Source organism: Aptenodytes forsteri, unplaced genomic scaffold, assembly GCF_000699145.1.
Source record: "Aptenodytes forsteri isolate BGI_AS27 unplaced genomic scaffold, ASM69914v1 Scaffold2, whole genome shotgun sequence".
Taxonomy (NCBI): Eukaryota; Metazoa; Chordata; class Aves; order Sphenisciformes; family Spheniscidae; genus Aptenodytes; species Aptenodytes forsteri.
Window position 1 is genome coordinate 11,177,350 of NW_008795695.1, and position 17,441 is coordinate 11,194,790.

General features: G+C 39.0%; 1 protein-coding gene across 1 annotated transcript in view; it reads right to left on the bottom strand.

Moving 5' to 3' along the window:
- DSCAM (DS cell adhesion molecule) overlaps positions 1 to 17,441 on the bottom strand; it is a 416,982-nt gene that overhangs the window by 159,381 nt on the left and 240,160 nt on the right. Inside the window, exons 9-11 of the mRNA XM_009283090.1 lie at positions 16,474 to 16,752; positions 6,037 to 6,156; positions 2,248 to 2,421 (exon numbers count right to left, since the gene is read on the bottom strand). Coding sequence (XP_009281365.1) covers positions 2,248 to 2,421; positions 6,037 to 6,156; positions 16,474 to 16,752 — 573 coding nt within the window. The remainder of the gene's footprint in view (positions 1 to 2,247; positions 2,422 to 6,036; positions 6,157 to 16,473; positions 16,753 to 17,441) is intronic.

A 17,441-nucleotide genomic window follows, 5' to 3' on the forward strand; every position in this document is an offset into this window, starting at 1 on the left:
TGTACATCACTTGCTTTGTATATTCTTTCATTATTATTATTGTTATTATTACAATTTTATTTCAATTATTAAACTGTTCTTACCTCAACCCACGAGTTTTCTCTCTTTTACCCTTCCAATTCTCTCCCCAGTCCCACTGGGAGGGAGCGAGAAGCTGTGCGGTGCTCAGTTGCCAGCTGAGGTTAAACCATGACAGAAGCTAATTTGTCACAAGGAAGCCACAACAAGATTTATTGGTATTAATCTTTGTTTATGTTTTGGAAGGCTGTTTCTTACCAACTTTGTCACCCAGAAACAACTGCCTGGGCCAGGTCTCACCTTCTGCCTCTGAGTAAAGAAAGCATTTAGGGTGACCTTGTGGAGCAGGATCAAGTAATTAAGAACACTGTGAATTTCATGAAGGAAGCCCAAGGTTTTTATCTAGTAGTAGGGCTATACCTGAGGACTAGGGTCAAGAAACAGGCTTGTGGGGAGAGGGAAAAGGAGCCAGAATAACCACAGAGAAAAAGAAAATGGCGAATGACAAGATAACAGTACCAGAGAGAATAAAGGCAGGTCCAGACGCTCACTTTGGAGTCACTCCACCTGACCACGTGCAAGTATGATATGTGCCATAACCACGCCACCAGAACAGGCGATCCAGCTATACCTGAAGTCCACCATGGCACACTTCCCCAAAGCAACTTGTCCTTAATGTGTGCTTGATTAAAGCTAAAGCTGTGCCTCTTCTATGCACATACCAACACGCTAACAGCGTTTGCTCTAACAGCCGTGCTGGGAGCAGTACGTGTGTTAGCATGGATGTGTGAGGGTGTACAGATGTGCTTGCCTGCTATCTCAGAGCCGCAGGGGTTTTCATTAGATTCAAACAGCAACTGACTCTCCAGGGAAGCCCCTGCTCTTACTTGATAAGGGATGCTCTTTTATCACACATGAAACTGCATGTAGTGATCAGACAGGCAGTGTGCATAGCTGCCAACAAGAGGAAAGCTATTTTTCTGTAGCATATTACAGCAGTGCGTTGCTACTACAGTTGAAGCTTGGCCCCAAAATGACCAGTTACGGAAACCACAGAAGCTGGAACTTCTACTGATCCACAGAAAAAGTATTCCATTAATATACTTGCTTGAGAGGTTGAGATACCATGTTATTTTTCAGAAGATGAAGCCACTTTGGTAAATCAGAGCGGAGAGGACATCTGAGGTACTGGGGCTTGCAAATCTAACAAAGTTGACACTCTTCCTTTCAAAGAACTTAGTTATTCATTCTCTGACATTACAACAAACAAACAACACCTAAACATTTCCTTTCAGAAAAAAGAAATCTTTTTACTTTCAAGGGCAAACCTTTTTCAAGCTAATTGACATCTCAGAACTTCAAAGCCTCAGTCAATCTTCAAAAATCCTACAAATATGAAAGTGCATGGTTTGATGACCTCCTTCAATACTGGTCTAATAGGTCATCCAGGAACATTTGGCATGCTGAAGTGTCAATAGTCTCTTTTTTCTCTAGTGAAAAATTGTATTATCTCTACAGCTTTTTTTTTCATATTTCCCCTATATTCTCAGCTATGTTCATGTTTGAAGGTGTTATAGCTAACATACACCTAAAAACTGGATTGCTTTTGTCTCTTGTGCCTAGAAAGTACAGATAGATTGAGGTTTTGTACGTACTCCAGATTCAACAGAATTAGATGCATTTTCTGAAAGTTATCTGCCAGTGGCTAAGTCAAAATGACTACTTTGGCTGTATCTATATCTTATAGTACGTCAGAGCATCTTGTGGTATCTATTGTAATTGTACCTATAGTATCTATCTATGGTATCTTGAGAATTGATTAAGGGACTTTTTAATCCATATTTTCTTCAACTTCTGAGATTTGTAACAGTTGCTGCGGGTATTTCTCCTTTGTTATTGTTTTTTTGTCCTTGACCAAAGAATTTTCTTACTTCTCCTTCATTACTCAGCTGTAGCTCATAGACGTGACACAAATTTTTGAAATGAGATGTTAATCCTTTTCATCTTTAAGTCCCCTTTTCTCCCTCTACTAAACAATGTTTATTATTAACCATACTAACTTCCAGGTGCTACCACATGCAGCTGAACACCAACATCAAATTAAAACCAACAAAACCAACCTCTCCCCTCCCTCCCCACCTCCCCTCCCTCCAAACTAAGGATGCAGTAGACAAGCCTTTTTCACTCAGTGGTAATATCTGGATCACAGAGAAGTGTTTTAGTTCTTACTTTTAACAGTGAGGTACATGGACTTGCTGACGTCTGCTCCCACATCATTGCTGACCTTGCAGAGGTAGTATCCACTGTCTTCTTCCAGCACATGTTTAATCAGCAAGGAGCCATTTGTGAGAAGCTGGATACGACCATTCAATGCAATTGGCTGGAACTGAGGAACCCCAGCACCTAAAGCAGGACCCCCGTGGAAATAGGTTAGTTAGGAAGGAAAGCATCTCAGTTTTTTTAAAATAAGGCAGAAACTATAGCTTCCTGATCTTAGATGCTCAATTCAATTAAAATACAAATGGCTTCTGACATCATCAGAACAAACAGAATGCTTTTTTGCCAAAACTGAATTAATTAAATGGAAAGAAGAAAGACCTTTGGAATGTAATAGTAGCAATAATTTGCCCATGTTAATGGTAAAGGGGCAAAAGGAGCATGAAGCAGGAGTGGAAGAACCAGAAAGGGGGAGAGGGAAAATGAAGGAGATTTTCAGACTGCTCATGGATAAAAAGGCACATTTGTTGTACATTTAGAGGCTGATAAATTATTGACAATTACAGCTAAACAGTTATACAAGTATGCATCCCTAATGCATACACCAAATGAATTTCTTATGACTAAGAAGAATGTCTGTTGTAGTAAACATGGCAGACTCAAGGGACCTCTAGGACCTTGTTTATGAAACTCTGGGTAACGTGGAAAACCACATCAGTGACTGTGTTGCTTGTTTCCTCCTACAGCTGACTGACTGATGACACATAAAATCTCTGTTCTGCCATGTTCGTAGTCAGTATTTATTCAGACTGTTAAAAAAAATACAAAGAAAGAAAGAAACAAAAATCTCAGACCACTAATCAGGCATGAAGTGCCATGTTTAGTGGCACTGTAAAAATGGAATGTCCGTAAAAAGACAGGAAGCCAAAGATTTCTGTATCAACTTTGGTTTTAAGAAAGAACCTACTTTTCCTTGAAAATAAGATACTGGTTGATTTAGAGAATAGGGACAGGATACTGTCATACTGTCAGCATGCCTGCTACAAGTTCAGGTTTCTCCAGCATTAGGGACTCTCTAAGTGTATATTAAGATATGGCTCTTGTAACAAAGGGGTTTACAACCTACTTTGGCAACAAGAGACAGGATTTTTCAGGGAAATCATAAGGTAGTCTTCTTCAATAGGATTCTCTTATACCACTTTCTGTACACAAAACTAATATCTGTCTGCATTAATTACTATACGCAGTTGGCTGAGTCAGCCCAGGAGGAAATACAATGAATAAATACTACGGGGAATGGTTTAGTATAAAATAGCAAGCTATAACAACCTATGAATACAACATCTAGAATATTAAAAAAGACCAGACATGCATACTAAAAATCCTTCTAGTCCTAGAAGAGTTTGCTTTGGGGACTTACAGTTACACTGAAGGTCTGGTAGCCGATCCTGTGAACTTAGAAATGTTAAAGGGATAATGTTTTCACAAAAATCAGTTGCCATTGTTGATTTTTCAACTATTTTAGACACATGCATATCCCACTGCCTCCTTTATCTATTTTTTTTTCTTTAACAAGTCATTTTTCCTGTCATTTAGTTGGAAGGCACATTTATGCTTCACTAACTCTACCTGTCTGCAGTTGATTGCCCAAGTAGACAGATGCAAGCACTCACTTCTTATATTTCTTCACATGAAAAATTCTGGGAACAATTTGGTGTTCACAGAAGGGAAAGGGCTGATATTCCTGAGGATAGCTACAAATGGGCAAAATTTTGCATAACAGTTTGCAAAAGCTTCTTACTCTTCACACGCACTGTTACTGCTATTACAGCCAAAGTCCTTCCTGAGCAGTGACAGCAGCTTATCACACACAACTGCATGGATGAATCTGCAAGAGGACTACATGCTCATGAACCACAGAATCACAAACTGGTTGAGGTTGGAAGGGACCTCTGAAGGTCATGTGGTCCAACCCTTTGGCTCAAGCAGGGCCACCTAAAACTGGTTGCCCAGAACCATGTCCAGACGGTTTTTAATATTTCCAAGGATGAGACTCCACAACCTTCCTGGACAACCTGTGCGAGTGCTCAGTCACCCTCACAGTAAAAAACTGTTTCGTTATACTCAGACGGAGCCTCCTGTGTTTCAGTGTGTGCCCATTGCCTCTTTAAGTCTGAAGGACTTAAAACAACAGATTCTCACTGATTATGGGGTGTCTGTATTGATCACTGTCATTATTCTTTAGAGACAGCAAGTCCATTTCCATTACCTGTCTATCCCGATGTATAAAAAAATGAACCCTCTTTTTCCATTTTTCACTGACATGAAAAGACAATGACAGTAACTTGCCTGCAGGTGTACAGATGCCCTTTCTACTCTGTTGTGGTACCTGCAGATGAGCTATGATCTGACCGCTTTACTCCCGCTGGCCTCACCTCAGTAATTATTTCAGAATTTGGCACAAATCTTGCTCACAAACCAATTATATAATGTATCTCTTTAAAGGAAGATGTAGCATATATCCTATAGACCTGTACAGCACCTTAGTTAGACTAGGTATTGAAATTGCAGTCATCCATTAACAAAATACAGGCTTTTGTGAAAATATTGTCCTTTTCACCTAGAGTTATTTTGGCCAAAAAATGAAACTGCAGTTTGGTGGCTTTGCCTACATCACGTATCTACTAAATCTTTCTTTTGACTTAAAAACTTCAGAGCTGTTAATGGAAAACCTTAAAAACAGTCACTTGATGGTAGAGTGTAACTAAAATCAAACCACTATCCCCTTCTCCTTTATTAAGATGGGCTGCTTATCAATTCACAGTTAATTACAACTCAGCTAGGTTGGCTTGGCCTCCTCTTTCAGCATGCAAACACAACAAAACAGAATTACTTCTTTGTGACCTGTATTCATAATTAAAAACTCATATACCATTGAGATTAATGGCATTTAGATTCTTGCCACAAACCAGAATTTATCAATAAAAGCAAAAAATAGTCTTTAATATGAACATTTCTCTTCCCCCACACTTTTACTTCAAATATAATTTAGACTTAGATCCTAAGGAAACCAAAAATGACATGAAGCATTACATAAGGATTTCTTCTCAACAGCACCTAGTTTTGCTTTTTAAAGAGTTAACTCATGTAGATTGGATACAGAGTTTGGAGAGTTTGTTTTCTTGCTAAAACCAACCAGAAGACAATTGGCCAGAAGATGCAATCTAGCAGGCAACACAATTTAATTAAAATTTCCTGTGGTTACTGAGGGTCAAGTGGGGCCAGTTTTAATGCTCTGTTACATGAGAAGAAAATGTTAAAGCATTATGTAAAGCGCATACTGAATTACTGCTTATGCTAATGCTACCTGACCTTTCTTCTTTGCTGAAAAGATATGATTGGCCACGTTACCATGGATTTTGAAGGGGGGAAAAAATCAGCCAAATACTGCCGCTGAACCTTGTTCTGAGGTCATTTCAACTAAAGCAATATCTCTTTTCTCTCAGCCATCCATTTCATCACTCACCTGCTGAGGCCATAGCTAACACAGGCACGCATTCACAGTTCCAGGATGTCTCTAAGGCAGACCAAAAGTCCATCTAGCTCAGCCTTGTGTCTATGACAATGGCCAGCACTATGCACTTAGGGAAATGACAGAAGAACAGTATAAACATGGCTGATACTTCCCTTATTGCACCCTGCTGGCCTCTGACAATATGAAGATTAAACCAGTAACTTGCAGGTGAGTAAGGTGTTATTAAACCAGAATTAATCTGTCCCCAGTGATCACAGGAGTCCTACCTTTTGAGTACTTCCAGACAATGGTAGGAACAGGATAACCCTCTGCAGAGCAGTTGAGAATTACAGCTTTTCCATAGATCCCATCCTGGTCGCTGGGCTGAACCACAAACCTAGGGGGCACTGTGGGAGGAAGCAAAAGGAGCCATGAGAATTTGTGCAACTTATCAGGTAGCTCAAAATGGCAGACCAGTCACATAAGGAGGCATAACATTTCATAGCTGAAAGCAAAAATTAAAACCAGCTTTTTGACAATCCAGTAACACAGTAAAGTTGGTTTTACATGATTATTCACTTTCTGTGCACAATCTCAACGTATTTCTTGCCAGGCACAACAAAAGCACTGGTCTTGATAGAATACAAAAATAAGTTAATAAAAATCTCTCCATAGGAGAGGTTATAAAATAGAGTAACAGATAAATCAAAGTGTCATGGTCAGAAAAGAAATGCTTTCTAACAAAGGGAGAGGTTTGACAGGTGTCTAAGAACAACTGAAGTTTTCTGTGTTTGTTTTTTATAATAGTGAACTAGTAAACTTTAGAAAAAGAATTAAATTATGTAACATAAATAACCTTAAAAAATAACAGCTTTTAATATCAATCAAATCACTTCATATTAAAATGAGGGTGTTTGAACTACAAATTCTGATAGGACTTTTCTTTCCAAACAGCCATAGAAAGGTTCAACACAATTTGCTTGCACTAAGTTGAAGAGGAAAAGTCTTACCGGAATAGATGGATGTACATCAATGTATACATATTATTACACTTATTCTAAGGAAGCGTAAAACCACTGCAATGAGTCTTCCAGACATAGGCAAGTATGTATATATTTATATATAAATAATAAGAGATGCTTATCTCAAGGAAAAGCTCTACCTGTTCCAAATACAGATACACGGTGAAGAAAATAACTTGTGACAATGCTAGACCTACAGTTTACCATGAAGGCCCAATACTGAATGTCAGTGTCTCAATAGAACCTGCAGACTTGACAAAAGTTTGAAAGAAAAGCTGAAAACTGGGAAGAATGGTGAAAGAGCCACAAAAGTTATTGAAAATTAAAGGTGCTTAATGGTAGTATTAAAGTCAAAGTCACAGATTTTCATTGACCGCCCGTTCTTTGGTTCAGAGCATACAGAAGTAAGTACCTGAGAAAAAAAGTAAATTATTTGTGCCCTTATCCCACATGTTATTCTTTTTGTCATTTCTTACAATGCTACAGAGAAAATGTAGTAAGGTGATTGAGCCTGTGACAGATTTTTTTCCCTTTCAAATTGAGTACAGCAACACAATGAGATCTAATGCAGTAAAGGAGAAAACCTAACAGTTGCTTGCTTTCCTCACCCCACTGCAGCGTATGCACATGGGGACACACACACAACCTCATGGGTTCACAGCTCCACGGGTCCAGCCACTGCTGAGTTTGTCTGAAGGTTGGGGGAGGCAGAACAGAGGGCCCAGCCATCCCTCCTCGCTCTGATCCGACCCATCTTCCCAACCCCCGTCAGGCCCCACCACCTGCCTCTCCAGAAGTGCCAGAAATTAAGGAAGAAAGTATGGGAGAGGGCTGTAGCACGAGGAAATGTAAGGCAGCACAGAAAAGGATCATCAGTACAGTGACTATTTGCCCTGGGACCTGAAACAGCTCATAATGGCCATGAATACAGTACTACTTACATATCAGAAAAACTGAACCACAGAAGCACAGCAGAAGCACCAGTGATATAATATACCACTTTAAAGTTTTTTCAGTACATACACTCTCATAGTTTATGCAAATAGCACTTCCCATTATACCAGAGAGTCCCAAGTTTTCCTTAATGAGAAGCTTGAGCTGCCAGTGTTGGTATGGACAGGACTGCTAAATGTTGGAGGTATCTAGAGATACTCTCTGCAGGTGCAGAGAACACACCTCACAGCAGCTTGAGCCTTTCTCCCTGTGCCTCCATAATCCAGACTCCTCTCCAGGTTTCTCTTTCCACCTTCATAGCTACAACTGTTTTTTAAAAGATGAGAACAATCTTCTGGAGAGCAAACAATCCCTTTAACTGGACCTCTTGCTCATTGAATACTATAGCTATAATGGAAAGGTGTTTATTGCCTAAATATGTACAAAGAAGCTCCACTTCTGTTTGGAACATGGCTAGAAGAAAGAGAAGGAACTAACAGCAATAGAGGCAAGAGGCATCTTTGTACTAGGAAATGTATTTACTGCTGTCAGACATTTCAGCTTTCCAAATGGCTGCCACACTGACAAACATAAATCATATGTTATGTTAATTCATGATAGGTAAGCATCAAACACGAAATCCTGGCAACAGCAGCCCTGGGCAATCACCCACCCTGTTCTAATTATCTACTCACAGAAGACATTTGCTTCAGTAGCTCTTTTCTCACTGTTCTGTGTTCATTTTATCACCAAACACAAAAGGATTCCCAAGTACTTATTTTCCAAAACAGGCAAAAAGTACAATTAGTTGCACAATTAGGTTTGATTTTATACAACTCGGCACGGTGGCATCAGCTTGTTTCACCTCGGTAACTGTAGGTACATTTGTATTCACAGCTTCTGAAAAATCAATTACAAGCTGCTTATCCATAAAGAGGGTAGACCAAAAAAAAAATCCAAAACAAATCCACCTCAGTTGTATCAGTCTTACAAGCGAATGATTACAAATGATGCAATGGAGTGACTGATAATTACTGGCCTCCTCTACCACTGAGAAGTGTGAAGAGTATAATGTCTTTTAAAACCTCTCTTACAATGCAAAATTTTTGTAACTTCTTTGTTTTATTTCCCTTCTCTTTGAAAAACATTTTGTTTATATTCCTTACTTGCTATGGATGACACTGGCAAGAAGTGCTAATTTTTCAGGAAATAATTTATTATATTAAATGGGTAGGCATATGCAGAAAGTTCTGGAAAAGTTAAGCAAGATTGTCTAGTATGGAATAAAGGCAATCAGCCTTTAAAATACTATGTTGTAAATGTTGTTTGAGCATTTCTGTGGAAATGTATCCTTCCACATCTTTAATGAACTCATGTAGATATTCTTGATGTGTTGTGCCTTTAACGCTGACAATCTCTGAACAGGGCTTTTTATCATATTGATTTCACTGTATTTTGGGTATATATATAAAACATAAGTTTTTGCTTAGATATTCTTGGCATTCTCATTTTTAATCATTACTTTTAATACAGAATGATACCAGAATGGTAACTATGGAAAATAAATTTTGCCATATAAGCTCCAGAAACAGGTGTATGATTAGCAATCGTACGGTTTCCTTGTACTGCTCCATAAAAAAAAGCATGTTTCAACCTTACTTGGCAAAAACTCTGCCCACACCCAGTAATAGAAACAATTCAGTAAAGCTTTGGCCTTCTTTTAGGACTACTTATAAAAATGCCAACTGCTGCTCTGATTTTGAAGAGATGAACCCTTGACACTTAGTCTTAAGATTGCTAACAGAAATCAGAAAAGATGCTACAGCAAAACAAAATTACTCATTCAATGACCTTTCAATTGTTTCTGTATTGCTGTCTAGGTAAAACCACAGGATTTTTCCTCTTATAGAAATTATTAAAAAGTAAACAGAAGAGACCTTTACATTTTTCTTCCTCATTGATAGTTTGCTTCTCAATTTTATTTCAAATGAGTAACTTGTTCAGTGCTATGTACTACCATATTTTGGAAGACAATACAGTTAACTACTTGATCTAGATTTTGATACTTAGCTTTAGATTATAAAACTATATTCACTTTTTCATTATCTTTCAGGAAATCATTAGCCCTTAAAGAAAATTTGCTTAGTAAGAATTTAACCAAGTTAATTTGTCTGATATGCTTAAGTAGAGTTAATGGAGAAAGAAAGCAGTTAGTTCTCCTCCTCTCTCTCTAGTTGTAAAGGTGTGGGCCTCCTCTGCCCCTTTAGAAGTGAAACACTGAAATAGCTCACGAATATGATTTAACAGTTCTACTTTTATTATCACCCTTGTTTCAGCAGCACAGTCCCTTGAGCCCGTAAAGGAGGACATTTAAAATCGCTTTAACAGTGAGTTTCTGTTAGGCGCTCTCATTTAATGCAGCCCACGGATCTGTGATGAGAAATGAGCTATTGAATTGTTTAGTGTAAGAGCAATAAGTTGACAGATGCAAACTGTTTAATGGCTGAACTCAAAGGACCTAAAAAAGGTGTTTTCAGTCAATATTATGACTAGCAGTCTCAGGCTCTCACAAAGGGAAAACAAAGGATGAGAGCAATCAGAATAGGATGTTGAAGATAACATGAATGTCATAGTGCCATTTTAAGAGAAGGAAAATGCTTTTATTATCTCCTTGTGTGAAACAGTCCTGATAAGATGATGAAATATGAGTTGGTACTCTAAGAAGATACTGCTTATCGGTGTCATTGCTGCTCGCAATGATGGACTTCACAAGCTACTAACTAAAAGAAATTTATGAATGCATGCTAACATTCCCTGATTTAATTTTGCGTTATGTAAATCCAAGAATCCTTTCTGACTGTACTTTATGCCAGGGACCAGATGACAAACTCGCACACTCCTTCCTGGACTTCAAATCTATGCAAGTGCTCCTGGCTCCCAAGTACAGCAATTAGTACATCACATTGGAGAGCAATTCTGAAGGCTCCTGACATGAGCTCCTCCGGTGGGCTACTGGAGTGAGTTAAGAAATAATCTATGACATTGGCCCAGAATACAATGTTTCATTTTCACATGGAATATTTGTACTTTACATTTAGATCATACTGTCAAAATGATGGAAGAAATTTAATCAGCCAAAGCAACCATTGATGTATTAATGAATGAGATCATTAAACACTGTACTTTAGCAAAGATGAACAGTTTTTAAATTTGGTCATTGGACCTAAGGGGTCGATTTAGCTGGTTTAGTGAAACCATTTGCTATGCAGTTCAAGAAAAAAGATGTACTTTTGCAAAATGACACAGTGCCTGGTGGTTTGTGTTGATCAGGTTTGTCTAATGAGAACATTACATAGGAAGTGAGTCATTCAAGAGTAATCTTCGATACCAGCAAAGATAGTAAATGAGTTTTGACACCAGCTGCGACCATAAATCTTCTCCCCCTGCTTTTCAATCACAAACTGCATTTGCTGCATCACACCAGCACTACCACCAAACCTCAGAAAGCAGACAGATACTCACTTCCTATCTGGAAGATTCAAGGCTCCGGGACTCCTCATTGGGTGCCTAACTATCTAATGATATTCAACATTCCTGGCAAGCACAAAATGAAAACACATTTACACTTAATGCACTAAATGCATTAAGGGGGGTTATTAGGTATTTAAAGACCTTATCTCAATTTTAACTTATGATGTGTTCACTAACAGGAATTTTAAAATCATGATTTATGCCCCCACTACTATCTTTGAATTCTCTTTTCTGGCAGTATCTGAAAAATTTTGAACTCATAATACATTTATGAGCTTTTTCTTTTTGGTTACCAATTAAAATCTTTTTCACTGCTTTTTATGTCATAATTACTTCATTCCCATTTTAGGAAACCCTACAGAAATGAATAACACATGATAAAAGTGTAGATAGATTTTTAATCACTCTTTAGAAGACAGCCCTAATGGGTAAAGCCTTAATTAATTCTGTATGATGATATAAGTAGTTGACAGAGAAGATATTTTCCTAATTTCTATGGATGGCTTTCATGACAGGATCCTATTCTTTCAGTTTTCTTAATAGCATGCATAGCAAACCAAGAGTGCGACAAGAAATAAAATAATCAAAATAATGCTTTATTATTTTTTGAGAAACCCCTCTGGCTTGCAAATTTTTGACGTATTTCCAGAGGAGCTGCAGGCCAGGATCTGGCGGAGCACAAGATTTTGAGAAGGAAAGCCCTGTTTTCACTCACTTGGACTGCCTACCTGCAGTCCCTAGATGCAGTGAGGATGGTAGGCTTCTCCCAGTGGCTAATTAATGAGCTTTTAAAAGATATTCCATAGACATTAGAACTAATCAAGCTGGCTTTTCTGTGGATTTGTATCTCATGGTTGAGTACAGACTCCAGTTGGAACATTGCTTGTGTTTGCGGGAGGGCTCGCCTGAGTAGATCCTCTGGTGTCTAGTGTTACACTAATTAAAGGTGTTTCTAATCAATCACCTCTTTTTGTTACGTTTTTAGGCTTTCAGCTCCACTGGAGGCATTTTCCCCTCTTCCGATTTGTCTGAAATGGGTTAATAAATTGTGGAGAGAAGTACTGACAGATCTATGTCCAGAGCGTGTGGCTCTGTCTCATTTCCAGGTCCTCATGAAGAAACCCATGGGAGAGAGAACTGAGATTGACCTAAGATCTTCTGACCCAGGGCTGCACAGCTGCTCAAAAGCTTTCTCTTCTCACTTTCTTTCTTTCAGCAGGTGCCTTCCATCTCCTATGTGATACTCTGCAAAGAAGCTCGGTGGAAGCCGGTCATCTTCCTCTGATATTTAAGGCAGGGAAAATCCAGCCTTGCTGGCTAGGTATTTTTAGGACTCCTTAATGCCACTTGGTTGCTTTCATAGAGCACAAAATAATGGGAACAGCAGTGAAGATTTACCATAAGGTGCCCACAGATTTTAAGAGACCAGTGCTTGTTTTTCTTTTGCTATTTAATACTCCTGGCAAAATGACAGTACAGCTTTGATATGAAAAATAATATTTGTAGGAAGAATATGGGAAATTTATTTAGCAGACTTAAAACTTAACAGAAAAATATGAATGCTAAAAAAACAGCAGATACATGTGATCTGACAGAGAAAATATTGAGGAAAAAAATCTCAAGTTATAAAGCCGAAGAATTTATGTGGCTGTATGGAGTCTGCAGAAGTTTGTGTACTCACTAGTAGTTCAAATGTAGCAACAAGCAGTTGGCCTGTGTTTCTTTATTCATCTTAGGAATGGATTGGATTTAAATTCTACTTCTAAGTCTACCCATGTACTGTAAAATGATATGGACTCCCACTTATTTTGGAAACATAATAGCTTTCATTGTTTTTAAGTCTACTTTTAAAACGAATACAATGACAGTATGTGTACTCACTAGTAGTTCAAATGTAGCAACAAGCAGTTGGCCTGTGTTTCTTTATTCATCTTAGGAATGGATTGGATTTAAATTCTACTTCTAAGTCTACCCATGTACTGTAAAATGATATGGACTCCCACTTATTTTGGAAACATAATAGCTTTCATTGTTTTTAAGTCTACTTTTAAAACGAATACAATGACAGTATAGATAAGGAAAAAGGAACTTTGTGGGGAACAGTCATATTTCCCTTTACTTTCCTCTCCCATTCACTGTCTACTCTTATATCAAAACACACACTTCACATAAATAAGATATTCCCAGAACATATCCCCTGACATTTAGGAAAGCCAACATTTAAGTTTAAAGCACACTGTGGAGAAACCATCACACAATGTGGATTAGAAACAAGAGGAGTTTAAGCACTGTTTCTTCTCCCTTTATTTGGAGAAAAACTGCTTAGTTGATTTAGAAAGTATTATGTTTCAGTTATATGCCACCTATGAACAAAAAATGAGGAGGGATCAGAAAGCCTGAAAAAGAAACAGACAGCAGGAAAGCAAGTCTTTATTTAAATGTGTATAGGTCAGGTTGGACGCAGATGAGTAGTGACCAACAGTGACCCTTTGATGGCCATCTGTCTTCTGACCTATGTGGAATGAGACAGTTGAAGCAGTTCAATATGAGGAAAAGAGGTCAGTCCAGGGTTTTTGCAGAAAATCCAGGTCAAACATCATATTATATTTTCCCCTTTCCCTCTGAGTGAGAACTATTATCCCAGATACATATGCAAAACTGATTAAGACATTACCATTTAAATTAATACAGAGAGAGAAGAGAGGAGAGGAGAGAGGCTTAAAGGAGGCTGCTGCAGAGCACTAGCTGGGCAGAAAGGTAAGCAAGTATCCCTCATAACCTCCTAAAAAGTTGCAGGATTAGGACTCCGGAGGTTCCAAGCCTCTGAGTAAAACACAGTGAAAAGCTACCCTCTATCAAGCCCATGGATTTATAAGGATGCCAACAGCTGCCATCTCACCTGTCAGGCAAAGCCCTCATTAGGAGGTGCAATTAGAGCAGCAGCACACAAGGGGAAAATGGAGGTGTTTGTGTCAGTGGCATGAAAGGGGTAAGAGAGCAGGTTCCCCAGAACTCCTCCCCGGACAAGGAGGGAAAATGAATTAATGCCAAACAAGGCGGAAAGAGGCAGTCGTGTCCAGGGAACAGAGGTCAGGCCAGCCAGGGGCTTGCCAGAAGAGGAATTGCCCACCAACGGTAGGAGGCAGGGACACTGCAGTCCAGGCAAGGCAGGGAGAGCAGGGATGCCATTAGGGGAAGGCAGGGCTTGCCCGGATCAGTGGGGCGCAGAGCAGAAATCCCTACACGTGGGCTCACTTGAGCTGTTATAGCCTCATGGATCTCAGTGCAGAAAAAAGGATAGAGACAGTGTTTGCAGACAGCCAGTTTTCAGTGGTACAACCTATGTCAACTTTTTTTTTTTCTTTTTTTCTGGAGATCATCCTACCATCCCTGTTTTGATGAAATGCCTATAGGAACCTGTACAGAGTTGCTAAAGTGATTCATTCCCATCATTTCAAGCACTGAGTATAACTGCAAATCCAGGTACGATTCAGCTGTTATTAGTTGCAGCATTTCTGCGTAGGGCAGACATAGCCAGTGGACTGTCTGTTGTGATGGGAGGTTGTCAACTTTCCCTTCTCCAAGAAAAGAGAAGGTGAGGAAGATCTTTTACTATTGGAATGATGGATAGGGTTAAAAGCTATCCTACCATCCCTGTTTTGATGAAATGCCTATAGGAACCTGTACAGAGTTGCTAAAGTGATTCATTCCCATCATTTCAAGCACTGAGTATAACTGCAAATCAGGTACGATCTCAGCTGTTATTAGTTGCAGCATTTCTGCGTAGGGCAGACATAGCCAGTGGACTGTCTGTTGTGATGGGAGGTTGTCAACCTTCCCTTCTCCAAGAAAAGAGAAGGTGAGGAAGATCTTTTACTATTGGAATGATGGATAGGGTTAAAAGCTAACAGAACAGCTTAGGAAAAGAATAATTAAATGCATGTAGTTAATTAAACCACTTAATTTAAGAATTACTGAATAGATGGGGAAAGTAATAGACATCTGTGCTGAATAATACAAGATTAAAAGCAGTGATTTTTTAAAAAATCTTTAAAGTAATATTCATAAGAAAACTAGTGAAAAAGCAATGGACCTATTTGCTGTTGACTTTTGGTAATACTAGCATTAAAAAAATAAGCATACACATGTTATAAGTGGAAAACTAGGGAATAATCCATTAAGGGTAGTCCTAGGACAGTGGGAAGATTTGACTTAAAAAGGAGAGCTGTTCCGAAAGTTTTGCTTCAAATGAGTTTTTGAGGGAGAAAAAAAGCCTGGAAAAGATGGCAAAAAAGCCTGAGTGGTTTTAGGATTTGTCTTGGTAAACTTACAGAAGGGGATATAAGATGTAGTGATCTGCAACAGGCAGAAATAACCAGGATCACTTGCAGTATTACAGTATGTGCCCTCTTTCACCGAGGAGTCTAATGGCTTGATAGCAAGAGGGAGATGGTGGAGAGGGAAGAGTTAAACTGTCTTATTCTTAAAAAATGAAAATTTAAAACACTTTGAAAAACTTTCAGAAAGAAAAGGAAGCAATTTAGTTTTGTTGAAGTTTTGCACAGCGAGTTTGAAAATGTATCACAAGGCATAATCTCTAGGGAATTTGACTAAGGTGTGGCTTGAAAGGTAAAAGATACTGAAGGCAAGGTATCTCTCTAAAAAGTCTTTTCCACGTAAAATGTTTCCTTACTGAAACTATATTCACCTCTATTTCAAGGCAAAATATTCTGAAGTCAGCATGAGCAAATGAATCATGATAACTGTGTAATAAACACAAACCAGAAAAAGAACAACAACATGGTAACAGGGGAGAGTCTTTTCCCCGTGAAGTCAACATCAATGCTTTGCTTTTTTACTGACATAATGTTATATGAGAGGCTGATCTAAATAAAAACCGGAGATAATCAGACTAAAACAATAACAGAGAGGAATTTGATACCATTTCAAAGGCTTCGTCCCAATAAATGGGCTTACGCCTCACAATTTTCCAGGAAGTCAGTCCTGTGGCTCCCCCATCCACCCTGTGCATTCCAGTGTTGTTGATTAGTTTTGAGACTTTTAGATAGAAAAAGTCATATTAGTTTCTGTGCTTCATTGCTCTGTGTGCTCTCTGTTATGAAAAGAGGGATTACCATATTTTCCTCTTTTTTATACTTCCCATCAAACAGATGTCATTACAAAATACTGATGAATTCCACTTAATTGGTGCCCTTCAAACTAATTACATCTACTTACCTCTCACAATTAATTGGCTTTGGTGCTCCACAGCTGCTGCATCATTTCTAGCTATACAGGTATAATTCCCATTGTGCATCAGCGAAAGATTAGAAATCCTTAAGGAGCTGGTGAAGTCGATGTTGTCAATCGTCACCCCGAGGCTGGCTGGGATCGGTCTGCCATCCTTCTGCCAGGTGATTGTGATGGGCAAATCCCCGGAGACCACCACGCAGGGAATGAAGACCCGCTGCCCGATGGAGAACCGCGGGAACTCAAAAGGCTGAATAAAAGGCGGAACTGAAACAAAAGAGGAAAGAGGAGCTATTGCAGTTACGGTTTTGTTTCTGAAAATAACATAATGGAACAGATGTGCAGTGCTGAATATGTAAAATCAACACCTTTGACAGCCATAGAGCATTGTTTAGGTAAAAAAGTCACATCTTTTGCAAATACCTTTTTTTTCTTGACTACCCAATGCATAAGCAGAGATCACAAGCAGTGCAATCACCGGCTTCTAGAGACGCCAGACACCACTGGCAGATTCCTGCAAAAGTATTGAGCACCTCTTCAAGAAATCACACTGTCATCTCGTGACTCACCAGGACTTTCAGCAGCGGGATTGCCTGGACAGTCCAGGAAGAGGTCAGCAGCTTTCAGGATCTGGTGCAAAAGCCTTGCTTAGGGTCATGGAATAAACCTGGAAGAGGCTCTAGCTTTGCCTCTGGGACATGATGAAAGGGAGCATAAGCTTCTCTAACTTCTCCTGGCACTTATTTCTTAGCATTTCAAGTCACAGTTCTCAATAAGATTGGGTAGAGGTATGAAGTGAAAGGCATATACAGCACTTGTAGGACAGCAAATTAAGTTAAAACTGATTTCTAAACAGAGGGCCAGTACAAGGCATAAACTCTCAAGCTGGTGTTTAATTCCTGCTGAGCATATTTTGCTTGGCAAATGTTTTTTTCTTTCTCTTTTTTTTTTTTTTT